The sequence below is a fragment of the Beta vulgaris genome, chromosome 2, assembly GCF_026745355.1.
Source record: "Beta vulgaris subsp. vulgaris cultivar EL10 chromosome 2, EL10.2, whole genome shotgun sequence".
Taxonomy (NCBI): domain Eukaryota; kingdom Viridiplantae; phylum Streptophyta; class Magnoliopsida; order Caryophyllales; family Amaranthaceae; genus Beta; species Beta vulgaris.
Window position 1 is genome coordinate 45,645,226 of NC_079203.1, and position 11,887 is coordinate 45,657,112.

At 34.9% G+C, this 11,887-nt stretch overlaps 1 protein-coding gene across 1 annotated transcript; it reads left to right on the forward strand.

Moving 5' to 3' along the window:
- Positions 1-9,883: 9,883 nt before the first annotated feature.
- Positions 9,884-11,633, forward strand: LOC104885297 (protein JINGUBANG). Its single transcript, XM_010669992.3, has one exon. The coding sequence runs from the start codon at positions 10,074-10,076 to the stop codon at positions 11,520-11,522; it is 1,449 nt and encodes a 482-aa protein (XP_010668294.2). The 5' UTR covers positions 9,884-10,073; the 3' UTR covers positions 11,523-11,633.
- The last annotated feature ends 254 nt before the right edge of the window (positions 11,634-11,887 follow it).

Genomic DNA, 11,887 nt, shown 5'->3' on the forward strand with positions numbered 1-11,887 from the left:
TTTATAATTGGGCCGAGAATGAATTATTTTTATGCATTTTCTTGACTAGTTCAACGGGCTAGCTGAGTTAAGTTCGTAGTCCAATTCAGGGCTGAGTCTTCTTGTGGGTCGGTTTAGGGATGGGTTCGATCAGGCTTGTCCAATGGCCACCTCTAATGGGAATATGAGTGGTGCTTGTACGATCTATTTATTTTCTTTTTCTTACTCACTTTTATTGATATGAGATTAGACGTGACTGAAGCAAATTAGAATGAAAAACATATCAGATGATGTTAGATTGTGAAGTAGTATTTTCCTTTTGTTTCAAATAAATAGATGTTTCAACTATTTGATTTTCGTTCGTCTGCTTCCACTGTTTGGTCGAGAAGAATCGGAGGATCTTCGTGGCGTTTTGGCGGTGTCCTGTCTTGCCTCTTGCTTTGTTTCTCATTACTTCTCGCCGACGTTTCTTATTTGGGACTTTTTGTCCGGTTTATGTCAGTTTTTTCGGAAGGACCTACTAGATGTAAGTTCACGAACTTGGGCACCTTTCTCTTGAGCTTTTCCCTGTAAAGGTAATGTTTTGGGTAAGGGTTTCTTGTTTGGAGTAGGAAGTGCTAAATTCGAGTTTTGTGGGTTTGTTTACCGAAGTTAACCTTTGGTGTTTGTTCCTCCTTCGATGAGTGGAGTTTGGCATTCGGAGAAGTTGTAATGTGGTATGGTGGGTTGTCAAGGAAAAAGGATTTGCATGGAAGGGGATTTAGGGTTTCAGAGATCGGTTTTGTCAGTTTATGTGTGGGATTAACGAAGGTTAATTCTCTATCTAGGTTAGCGATGATATTGCTTTTCGTCGCTCTCAAAACTTTTTATCTGAACGTTGCTCCTCATTTTATGGGGGTTCATAGCATGCTTCTTGAGTCACTTGTAATGATTTATGTAGGGGTGTTCATTTCGGATAATTCGACTCGATCCGAAATTTCAAATTAGGGAAAATACGATTCATATTCGATTCGAAAAAATCGGATATCCGAAGATTTAAATTGGATCGGATAACTGAAAACTAAAAAAATTAATTTTTTCAAAGGAAAAGTACATAAATAAGTTTCGAATATTCGAAATTTAAAATTTCTAATCCATACCTGATTCGGAAATCTTCAGATATCTGATCCAAAATATCTGAAACCTAAAAAATCGTATCGGTTATTTGATTTACCGGATCAAATATATATGCACATCCTTACTCTTGTGGCTTTGTGAGAGGTGTCAAGTGTTAGTGACTCGATTTTTTACCACCCTTTCGGTTCTTTCCTTGGTTTCTAAAGCCTCAAGTGGAGCTCAATCTCCTTTATTACAATCACTAATGATAGCTTTGACAAGTTTGAACGCTGTCAACTAATTCATCTCAACAATCAGCAGTTCATTGGAGAAACACTTGTTACTTCCTTAGTTTCTTGTAATTTGTTTTTTATTTGTTTTCTCATTGTTGCAGGGTCTTTGATGACCCTAGTGATAGTGTGTAATATTAATGCAAATTTTTGCGATGTTAAAACAAAATTAATAAATAGATGTTTGAGATGCACTACAATTATGATTATGATCACCAAGCTTGGCTCTCCTCACCTTATACTTTATGTGTTCTTTTATACTCCCTATGTCTTAGAAATAATTGAACATTTATTAAGACGCATAATCTAAGGTGATAAGTTGTATTGCATTTATCAAATGTTGAAAAATGGGTATATTTTCATTGTTAGAGGAGATAGAGTGGGGGCGAAAAAGGTGTTATAAAACTACTATAATAATAATAAGATTATGTCGATTATGTCAAGAATGAAAGTGTTCAAATTTATTTGGGACCACTTAAAATATTCAAACTGTTGTAGGACGCACATTGTATAACTTTTATAAATTGCTTATTGTACTTGTAAATTGACAATTTTTGGTAATATATTCTCTCTATCTCTTTAGTAGCAAATTTTTGTGTTCTGCAATCTTCCAAGGAAAAAATATAGAGGAAATGGTAATTTAATTCTTATACTAAAATATAAGATATTTTTGAATATGTCTCAATGTACATCAAAATTTCAACTTTTTTTTCGCCGTCTTAGATTACTATTTAAACTTAATATGACACATAATTTTATGATATAAGTTATTTAGTTATCAATCGTTATTTTATTGTAAGCAGATTTTGAAGGAATTAACATATGTTTTTTTATTGCTATGTACTCCTTACCCATATTAATTAGTACATTTCCTATTTTCGTTCATTGCATAAGATGCATGGTGTCACTAATTTAATATTAGTTCTCCGTATTCAATAATAATCCAATAATTATAAGGAAAAATCATCACATTCTGACTTCAAAAAGTTGAGGTCACACAATCTACTAATTGTAATTAATAAAATAATACTCGGCTAACAAATACCAACAAAGATAAAAATTCTAAAGTTGTGTCGATCAAACTTCATAGATTAGAATGGGATGGAGGTAGTAGGATATAATGAGATATTTTTTTTATTTGAATAGAAGAGTCAGTGGGACTCTGTTAAGTGATTGAGAGTTTCAAGGTAAAAAGTCTAAAGCTATACCGAGACTACGGGACATTGAGAAGTAAAATACTTCATCCGTTTCATAATACTCGCTACACTTTTCATTGTGGGAAGTTTCACATTACTTGCTACACTTTTTGTTAGGCAATCAACTCTCTCTAGCTCTGTCCTCTCACATGGGTCCATTTTCGTTTTACTCTTTACATCTCTCTTCTCCAAAAATTGCCTAGAAGTCCGTGAATTGAGAAGTGTAGCGAGTAATATGAAATGGAGGAAGTATAAAGAAAACCGTTTTGAGTTTAAGAGAGTAACAAATAATGGCTAAAGGCGAACATTAACAAATGTGCAAATAGGAAATCCAAGGCTTGTAATGACCATATTTTAAAAAAAAACTAGTTATTAGGCCCGGGCCATTCCCAGGGTAAGAAAATTTTCATTTATTAATATTGTACTTTGATATGATAGCACTAAATACTACTTGGTCTAGTCGTTAAAACTTTTGTACATGAACTTGAGGTCACGGGATCAAAACCTATACTATGCAATTTCTAATTTTTTTTATTGTACATAGATTACATGATCTAAAACTCCCTAGGGAGAGCGCCACGTGGCACCATTCCTGATTTACGCATGCCTTTTAATATATTAGTATAGATTCCATGAGGATGATATGAAGTGAATTTTAACGAAAGAGGAAGAGTACCGCGTAGAGGATAAAATGTCATGGTAACATCTTTGAATGAGGATGAATAGATCTATGAAACACAAAGATTAGGCTTTGTTTGTAAAGTATTCCTTACATTTCCTAAAAATCCTCCCATTCATTATTCAAGTGGTCAAAGTTTTTTAATCTTTGATTTTATGTGATAATTAATATTTGTGAGAAATATTATGGAAGATTTTGTGGATTAGTGTGTGTATATTTTTATAGTTTTAATTTTTACTATTATACAATAAAATATATTAATGCTTAAATTAGTACATTGATAACCACGTAAAACATAAGCGGGAAGATGTAGGAAACGGAGAGAGTATCTTGAAAGGTTATGGATCTAATAAAGATCTATACAAATATATTAAAAGGCGTTATTTTAGTGGATCAGATGAAAAACACTCCTTTCCCTTGATTGCGTGGGCCCAATTAGAATTGCCAAAAATTATAGGTGGGTTTGGGGTTGGAAATCTCCTCCATGGGAATATAGCCTTATTGTTCAAATCGCAAAACAGTTCTATCAATCTAAGGTGAGAAAAATGGTAAGCAATGGTAATAGCACGAAATTTTGGTCTTATCTTTGGATTGGTTCATCTCCTTTAAAATCCAAGTTTCCTAGACTCTACTAGTCTACTCCATATCTACCAACCCTCATGCTACAATCGCCTCATTGGGTGTTTGGGATGGTCATTCATGGTTTTGGACCTTTTCGTGGACAAGAGATTTAAGATCTCGTGATATTGATGAAAAGCAAGAGCTCCTACAACTGTTATCTATTGTGTCAATCGATGTCTTTAGTGATGATATTATGGTTTGGACTCCCCACAAATCGGGGATTTTCTCTGTCAAATTAGTAACATTCGAGCTTGCTAAGTGCTCTCAACATGCTTATCATGACGTGATAAAAGGGATGTAGAAAGGCCTAGTTCAACATAGAGTGCAAATTTTTGTTTGGCTTGCAATTTTGGGCAAAATAAACACCAAAGCAAAGCTTGCTCGAATTGGTGTTATTCCACATTTTGAATCTTCCTGTACGTTTTGTGGTGAACATTTGGAAACAAGTGATCATTTATTACTATCATGTAACTTATCATGGGTCAATGGCATCTATGGAACTTTGGGTTAGGTCTATGGAGCATCAAATGGGTAATACCCCCTTCTCTCAAAGAGATGTTCATTCAATGGAAATATAAAGGCAAGGGAGATTTCTTCAAGAAAATTTGGCATGCCGTATTTTTTTTATCATCATATGGACTTTATGGAAAAAAAAGGAATGAGCGAGTCTTCAACAGTAAATACTCTTCATCTTCCGAGCTTCAAGACTTAGTTCTCCTTAGACTAAGTTAGTGCGTGGATCCAAGGATGGGATGTTCACTTTCCATACTCCTCTTCTGAAATTTCTCGCAATCCATCATGCTTAATGTGGAATGATTCAACGCTTTCATCATCTACCAAAGTCATGAAAAATCCGTCCTTATCATCTTGGTCTCCTCCGGAAATTGGGTACTTAAAATGGAACGTGAATCCCTCATATGATCCACTTCTTAAACAAGCTGTTGTGGGTGGTGTATTACGCAATGATGTCTGATAAGTCATTTCTATATATAGTTTTTAGGTGCATTTAGGTTGCATTTAGAGCATTTAGCTTCATAATTAGGTTCATTATTGCATTGTATTTTTAAGTTATGCTTTTCTACTCCTATTCGGTATGTTTTCGTGTTTTTGATGAATTTCAGGTAATGAGAACGTATTTGGAGTATAGTTAGCTAAGCTTAAGGATTAGGAGCACTTGGAAAGAAGCTACAATGTATATGGATCGTATGAATATGTCATAGTACGAGTTTGAGCAAAAACGAAGCGGGAAATCATTAGAAGAAATGTGAAAAAGAGTCACGTCTACTCTTCTGATCATAACTTTTGATGTGATTCTTAGAATCGAGTAATTACACCAGATTTGGAAACTAGACTTGAAGATCTTTCCAACGATAGGTGGCACGCCCCAGGAGACTTCTAGTCAAGGAGTTATGCCTTTCGGAAGATTGCACTGTTTCTGCTGGAATCTGCCACGCGTACGCGCGGATCACTAATCCGCCTATTAATGATTTATTTAAGACTTTCCTTATCTTGTAAATTACTTTCCAAGTCATATTAGGTTATTGAATATTTATTTAGATAGGTTTTCATTCTTTCTCTCTCCTACCCCCTCTCAAGTTATTTTAGGTTTTAGGTTTTAGTTTTCTCTCCTCTCTTTCTCTCTAGTTTTTGGTGTAAACCCTAGTTTTTATTCTTCTTCATTAATTCATGAGTTCTATTAGTTTCTTTCATTGATTTCTTTAATTATGTTTTCTTTTATAGTTTTAGATTTCATTCTTTATTTCATGATAGAGTAGTTTCTTCTATCTATGGTTAAGTTGAACCCTAGTATGATTTAATTCATGATTGTTTCTTTAAATTCTCATATTAATTGTTAATTGTTCTTGCTTAATTGATTGTGCATATTCCAATACTAGATTAGGGATAACTAGTATTGTTAAATTCCATTGTCTTGATCACAACGGGAGTTGGATTTTGACGGATTTGAGTATTTCAATTAAGGACATGAAGTTCTCCACAGGAGTAGGTAGAATGGATTGTTAGGAAGTTAAAGTGTCGTGTTTAATAACTTTAATTTGCATGATTCCACGGGAGTAGGTTTGAATGCATATTAGAGAAGCCATAGATACTCCGGAGAGGTTTATGGTACTTATAGGGTGGACTTTTCCTTGTGAACATTTAATTGATTAGTTTGGGGTAGAAATTATTTTGTATTACTTCGTGCTAGTGAGGATACTTAACTTTAGAGTCTTTTATTTATATATTGATTAGTATAGTTGATTCGACGATCATTGTTATTAATCTCCTTTAGTCTTACCATTATTTAAGGACTAATCATAGAACAACTTTCTCTCTGTGGGATCGACCCTGACTCACCCTACTACATAGTTAGGAGGATTAGTTACGTTATTTATTTTTGTTAGGTGCGCGACACGCCTATCAATGTCGGAATTTTCCTTTGTATTTTCTCCAGCCATATCCCATCCATGGAGATGAATAGCGCTGAAATATTCGCCATCTACAGAGCAATCAAGATCTCAATCGCCAGCTCTAGAATAATTTTTTTCATTCATGCATCATTGAGTCGGACTCAAGGAATGCAGTTCAATGGTGTACGCAAGATTCAGGAGGCCCTTGGAATCTTGGTTTTATCTTGAACTTTATCAGAGCAACAAGAAAGGGTGGGATTGACCTCTCAAGCGTCCACAAAGGGCGTGATTTGAATAATGTTGCAGATGCTCTCGCTAAACAAGGCCTTCGTAGGATGGATGATCTTTGTAGCTTGGTGTTAATGTTGAGGCAAATGTAGTATGCCTTCTTGTTTGTAACCTACCCCTCTTTTTTGGGCTTTATTAATGAAATCATAATCCAAAAAAGATATATTAAAAGGCGTCTGAGGCAAAAATTAGAAACATGTTTCGTATAAGATTCTACCACGTAATCTCAAATTAATAAAGTAAAATTCTAACCAATGAACTATGCAACATTAAATGTTCTCTAACATTAAAATATTAATAACTCGGGACGCGCAGGCCTAATAACTCGTTTTATTACCATTAACCAAAAAAAAGAGATTTTAGGCGGCAGTTTTAAAAGGAATTTGACCATTCAACACAATGTATACGTGACGTGCAACTTTTCTGACCATTCAATGTATTATGTATGTGCAAGTGTGCAACTTGAACGAGAAAGATCAATGGCATATAAAGAAAAACAACGATCATGCAACTTTTTTTTAATATAATTTGATTTTGTTTTTATAAGACATGATTATGCAACTTCAAGGGATGGAGAAAGGAAAATAAATGCCACATGGGTGGTATCAAGATTCAAGACTCAGCTAGGCAGTAGGCACTATGATTAGATCTGGTTATTGTGCGGGGCGGGTCAGGGTTAGTGCCGATCGAAAGCGGGTTGGGTCATAAGAAGGTCGCCTCATGAAGGGTTGGTAGAGGGTTGAGTCAAATGGGTAGCGGGTTGATAATGAACGGGTCGGTAAAGGATGAACAAAGAGAACCGAAAATGAGTATAAATGAATGCAAATCCAAATATGTAATTCGTGTTACAAAATTTATTTTATTTTTCAAAATTATTGAGTTTCTTTGTTGGTTCTATAATGACCATGTCCAATAATAACCCTGTAATTTGACTCTAACCCTTTAGTCATTGGACTAACGTTTTCAAAAACCAGGTCTAGGCATTATGCACGAATATAAAACCTGAAGTCACATATAAAAAGAACAGCTTTGTCCAACCAACAGGCTAAATACTAGTACTAGTCTACAAGTCTACTATTGCCCATTACGGCTACTGAATACTCTAAATAATTTTAGGATTGACGACAACATTCACATCAAGTGGATTTACCAAAATTTTCTTTTTTGGTTTTACCATAAATTTTGTAGAAAAAATAATCTCTAAATAAACACTTCTAGATCCTAACAATCTGGCATTGGGTTTAATATTTTGGATCTATGCTCTAGGCGGGTAGACAATGTGGGTTGGGTGGAAGCGGGCGGGTGGATTAGTGTCATAATTAGTGGTTAATTAAGGGTAATTTGCCTCATAAACTTTCGATAAATATAGAAATCCTACGACTATTGTGAAACTTCAATTGCAACTTTGAGAAATAGAATTGGTACATATGTGATATGTATCAAAGTATAAAAGACATAAATTCTCACCCATTAAATGTTAACCATAATTTTTGAGTTGCATTGTTAAGTCATATTACTTTTTGTTTCTATATAAATATTAGGTGAGAAGAGTTATTCTTATTATTATGTTGAGTTGAAGTTCACTAGGCTCGACTTAAGAAGAGCTAGAGTCAATTCTTATTAAGCTAAGTATAACAAATTGTACAGACTACAGTCTACAGTTAACTAGGTTGAATGTAAACTTCTGTATGTCTCAGAACTTTTTGCATACAAGTATACAACCCTACACTTAGAATCTTAGATTTCTGGTTTAGATTTCTTTACAGAGACTATTTTAAGTAGCTCATCAAGATTTTATTTCATGGAAAAACCAATTTTCTCTTGAAGGGCCAAACTCTCAAAAGAATTACATTTTAAGAAAAAAGAATTGTCATGTAATATTTTAATAGAGGATTATAATTTACTAAAATGATTTATTATTCTATTACTCTCACGTTCTCATATCACGAGTGTTTTCACTCCTTTATTCTTTATTTCATAATCATTACTCTTAACTAACTATATTTATTAAGAATCAGGTTCCCATAAGACATTAATTGTGTAAGTCCTATTGAATATCAATCTGGCAAGTAATATCAAACAATAATAGAACAACGAAATAACGAAAGCAATAAAAGACACAAGAGAACTTTTAACGGAAACCCAAGAACTGTGAGAAAAATCACAAATATACATTAGGAATCGATGAATGTTCAAGAAAAGATTACAAAAGCTCTCCAAGATCTCTCTAGCTTTTTTCTCTCTTGAATTGATTGTGTGAATGATAATGAATAATACACTTATAAATGCACTAGGTTAAATAATCTATCTATAACCCAACTCGGAAAAACGTCTTATTGAATATCAATCTAGCAAGTACTATCAAACAATAATAGAACAACGAATAACGAAAGCAATAAAAGACACAAGAGAACTTTTAACGTGGAAACCCAAGAACTGGAAGAAAAACCACGAATATGCACTAGGAATCGATGAATGTTCAAGAAAAAATTACAAAAGCTCTCCAAGATCTCTCTCTAACTTTTTTTTCTCTTTTTTTTTTTCTCTTGATTGTGTGAATAATAATGAATAATACACTTATAAACGCATAAGGATAAATCTATTTATAACCCAACTGGAAAAAACGCGTTTCCGCGTCAAATTAACCACCGCCCGATCGAGCGGCCAATTTAGCCAAGCAGATTTCAGACGCGAGCATGGTCGGGCGGGGATGCCCGATCGTAGTTCCCTGATAACGCCCGGTCGGGCGACCCAACTCGATGTGATCGGGCGCTCTGCTATTTACCCTTGCTGCATCTTCCGTCTCGGGACCTATCAGGCGAAGTCTTCGAGCAAGATTTTGATGAGCTTCTCTTTCACGCAACCTCATCTCCACACCGATACACCACCTTGACCCCCATATTGACTATATGCCCAACAAATTGTCGCGTTGTTACTTTTCATTATCGTTCTTTCTTAAACCATCCTTAACCAACTGTTTGTTCTCATAAAACAACGTCGAGTTGTTCTTATATCTCTTCATTGAACTCTCTGTTGGAGCATTTCAAAAATGTGTCTTTCCAACATAATTTCTTCGTTTTTACTAGCATCTTCCTGCAAAATTTTCTTCTAGAGGTGGGCTCAATCATTTGTTATCTGTATTAATTATCTTGTAATCTTTTTGCGCCTTTGCGGTCCATAGATTAATGATCTAATTTATTAAGTTTTTTGTCTTACATATTTATACAAAACAGACTAATTAATCTTGTGGGACAATATTATTTTTCTTCTATATTTTTATATATTTAGCATAAATTCCATGCTTAAATGCCACTCCCCCAACTAACTTAAGCATTACTCCTATTGTAGCAAAGGATATATAGTTACTACTGGAAAGATGTCATTAAATAATTATTAGCCAACTTTCTGACGCTTGTTAAATGCATGCTCTTGCATAGTTGCATGCTTAAATGCCCTCCCAACGTAGCCAGAAATTTTTGCATCTTCACAATATTTCCTTTCTTCCTTAACAATAATAATGGACCACAAACTCAACAATACTCACCAAAAAACTCTTACTCAATTCTTTCATGAAGAAAAAAATACTCCTAGCATAGAAGATGATAATGATCTTCATTCACCAAGCTTTCATCACCTCTCTCTTCAACTCCATGAAAAAAACCACCTTTCCCCTAACCATAACCTCAACCTCAACCTCAACCTCGAGGCGGCGATGTCGCCATTGATGCCTCAAAGCCCAGAATCAATATGGTCTCATTCTCCATTATGGACTCCTTCTCATCCTTCTCTTCTTTATTGTTGCATTTCCTCCCTACACCGCGACGGCGACATTTACTCTATTGCTGTATCAGGTGACCTAGTCTTAACTGGCTCGTCCAGTCGCCGAGTTCATGCATGGCAGCCACTCGACTGCCATGCAAAAGGCTACATTCATGCAAGCTCCGGCGATGTTCGAGCCATGGTAGCCCATGCTCACATGCTCTTTACTTCACATAAAGATCACAAAATTAGGGTTTGGGATATGAGAAATGGTAAAGGCAATTTTAGGCCTAGAAAAGTTACTACCTTACCAAATGCTAGCCATTTCAAAAGTTTTATGTCTAGGCCAATTACCCCACAATATAAGGTCACTTCTAAGACAATTACCCCACAACATAAGGATATTATCTCTTGCATGGCTTATTACCTTGTTGAAGGGATCTTATATACTGGCTCATTTGATAGAACTGTTAAAGCTTGGAGGTTGAATGAAAAAAAATGTGTTGATTCTTTTATAGCACATGGAAGTAATGTAAATGATATGGTGGTTAACCAACAAAATGGCTATCTTTTTACTTGTTCTTCAGATGGGACAGTAAAAATGTGGTTAAGGGTATATGGGGAAAACTCCCATGCTCTTATTAAGGTTCTTTGTTTTCATACATACCCTATTTATGCTTTAGCCCTAAGTGTGTCACCCTCACAAAAGAGCTTCTTATATTCAGGATCTTCTGATGGATGTATAAATTTTTGGGTGCAAGAGCTTTCTTGTAGGTACAATCATGCAGGCTTGTTACAAGGGCATCGGTTTGCGGTCCTTTGTCTAGTAACCCTAGAGAATTTGTTGATCAGTGGATCTGAGGACTCCACGATTAGGATTTGGAGGAGGGAGAAAGCGAAAGCGAATCACGAATGCCTCGCCATTTTAGAAGGGCATAGAGCTCCTGTACGATGCTTGGGTGCTTTCTTGCAGAAGGATGATAAGTTTGCAATGAGTTTTTTGGTGTATAGCGCTAGCTTGGATCAAACGTTTAAAGTGTGGAGAGTTAAGCTGTTACCTGCAGAAATGAAGAAATCTGATTATGGAGATGATGATGATGATATGGAGGGTGAGAATAAGATATCGGAGTTTGAGAAAAGTCCTGTATTGTCTCCTTCATGGGTGAAGAAGAAGCTCCAGTGTCGCAGCCTCCATAAGTTTCTTTGATTAATTGTTAACTTCAATATGTTGGCATGTTGTCTAGTATTGTTTTATGTCATTATATAGCTTATAGTAGTATATTAATAATAGTTATTTCTTCTTATGCATGTCCTCTAGTTATTGTCGCTTAATATTAATATTTTGCATTTTAGCTGATTATAAGACTTATGTAGATCGTATGATTGAACATAGGAATAATATTTCATAAGATTTCTTTTCATGTAATTCTATTTTTTATGAAGTGTAAAAACTTGTTTGATTGATTATGCAAAGCAAAATTTTCCTTTAGAATAAAAGTTGTTTAATTGATTATGGGAAGCAAAATTTCTCCTAATGATTTGTTTACTTCATCATGAAAAGCAAAAGTTTCA

Bases quoted from the DNA above. Each gene is read 5' to 3' on its own strand.
- LOC104885297 (XM_010669992.3), top strand. From the start codon at position 10,074: ATGGACCACAAACTCAACAATACTCACCAAAAAACTCTTACTCAATTC.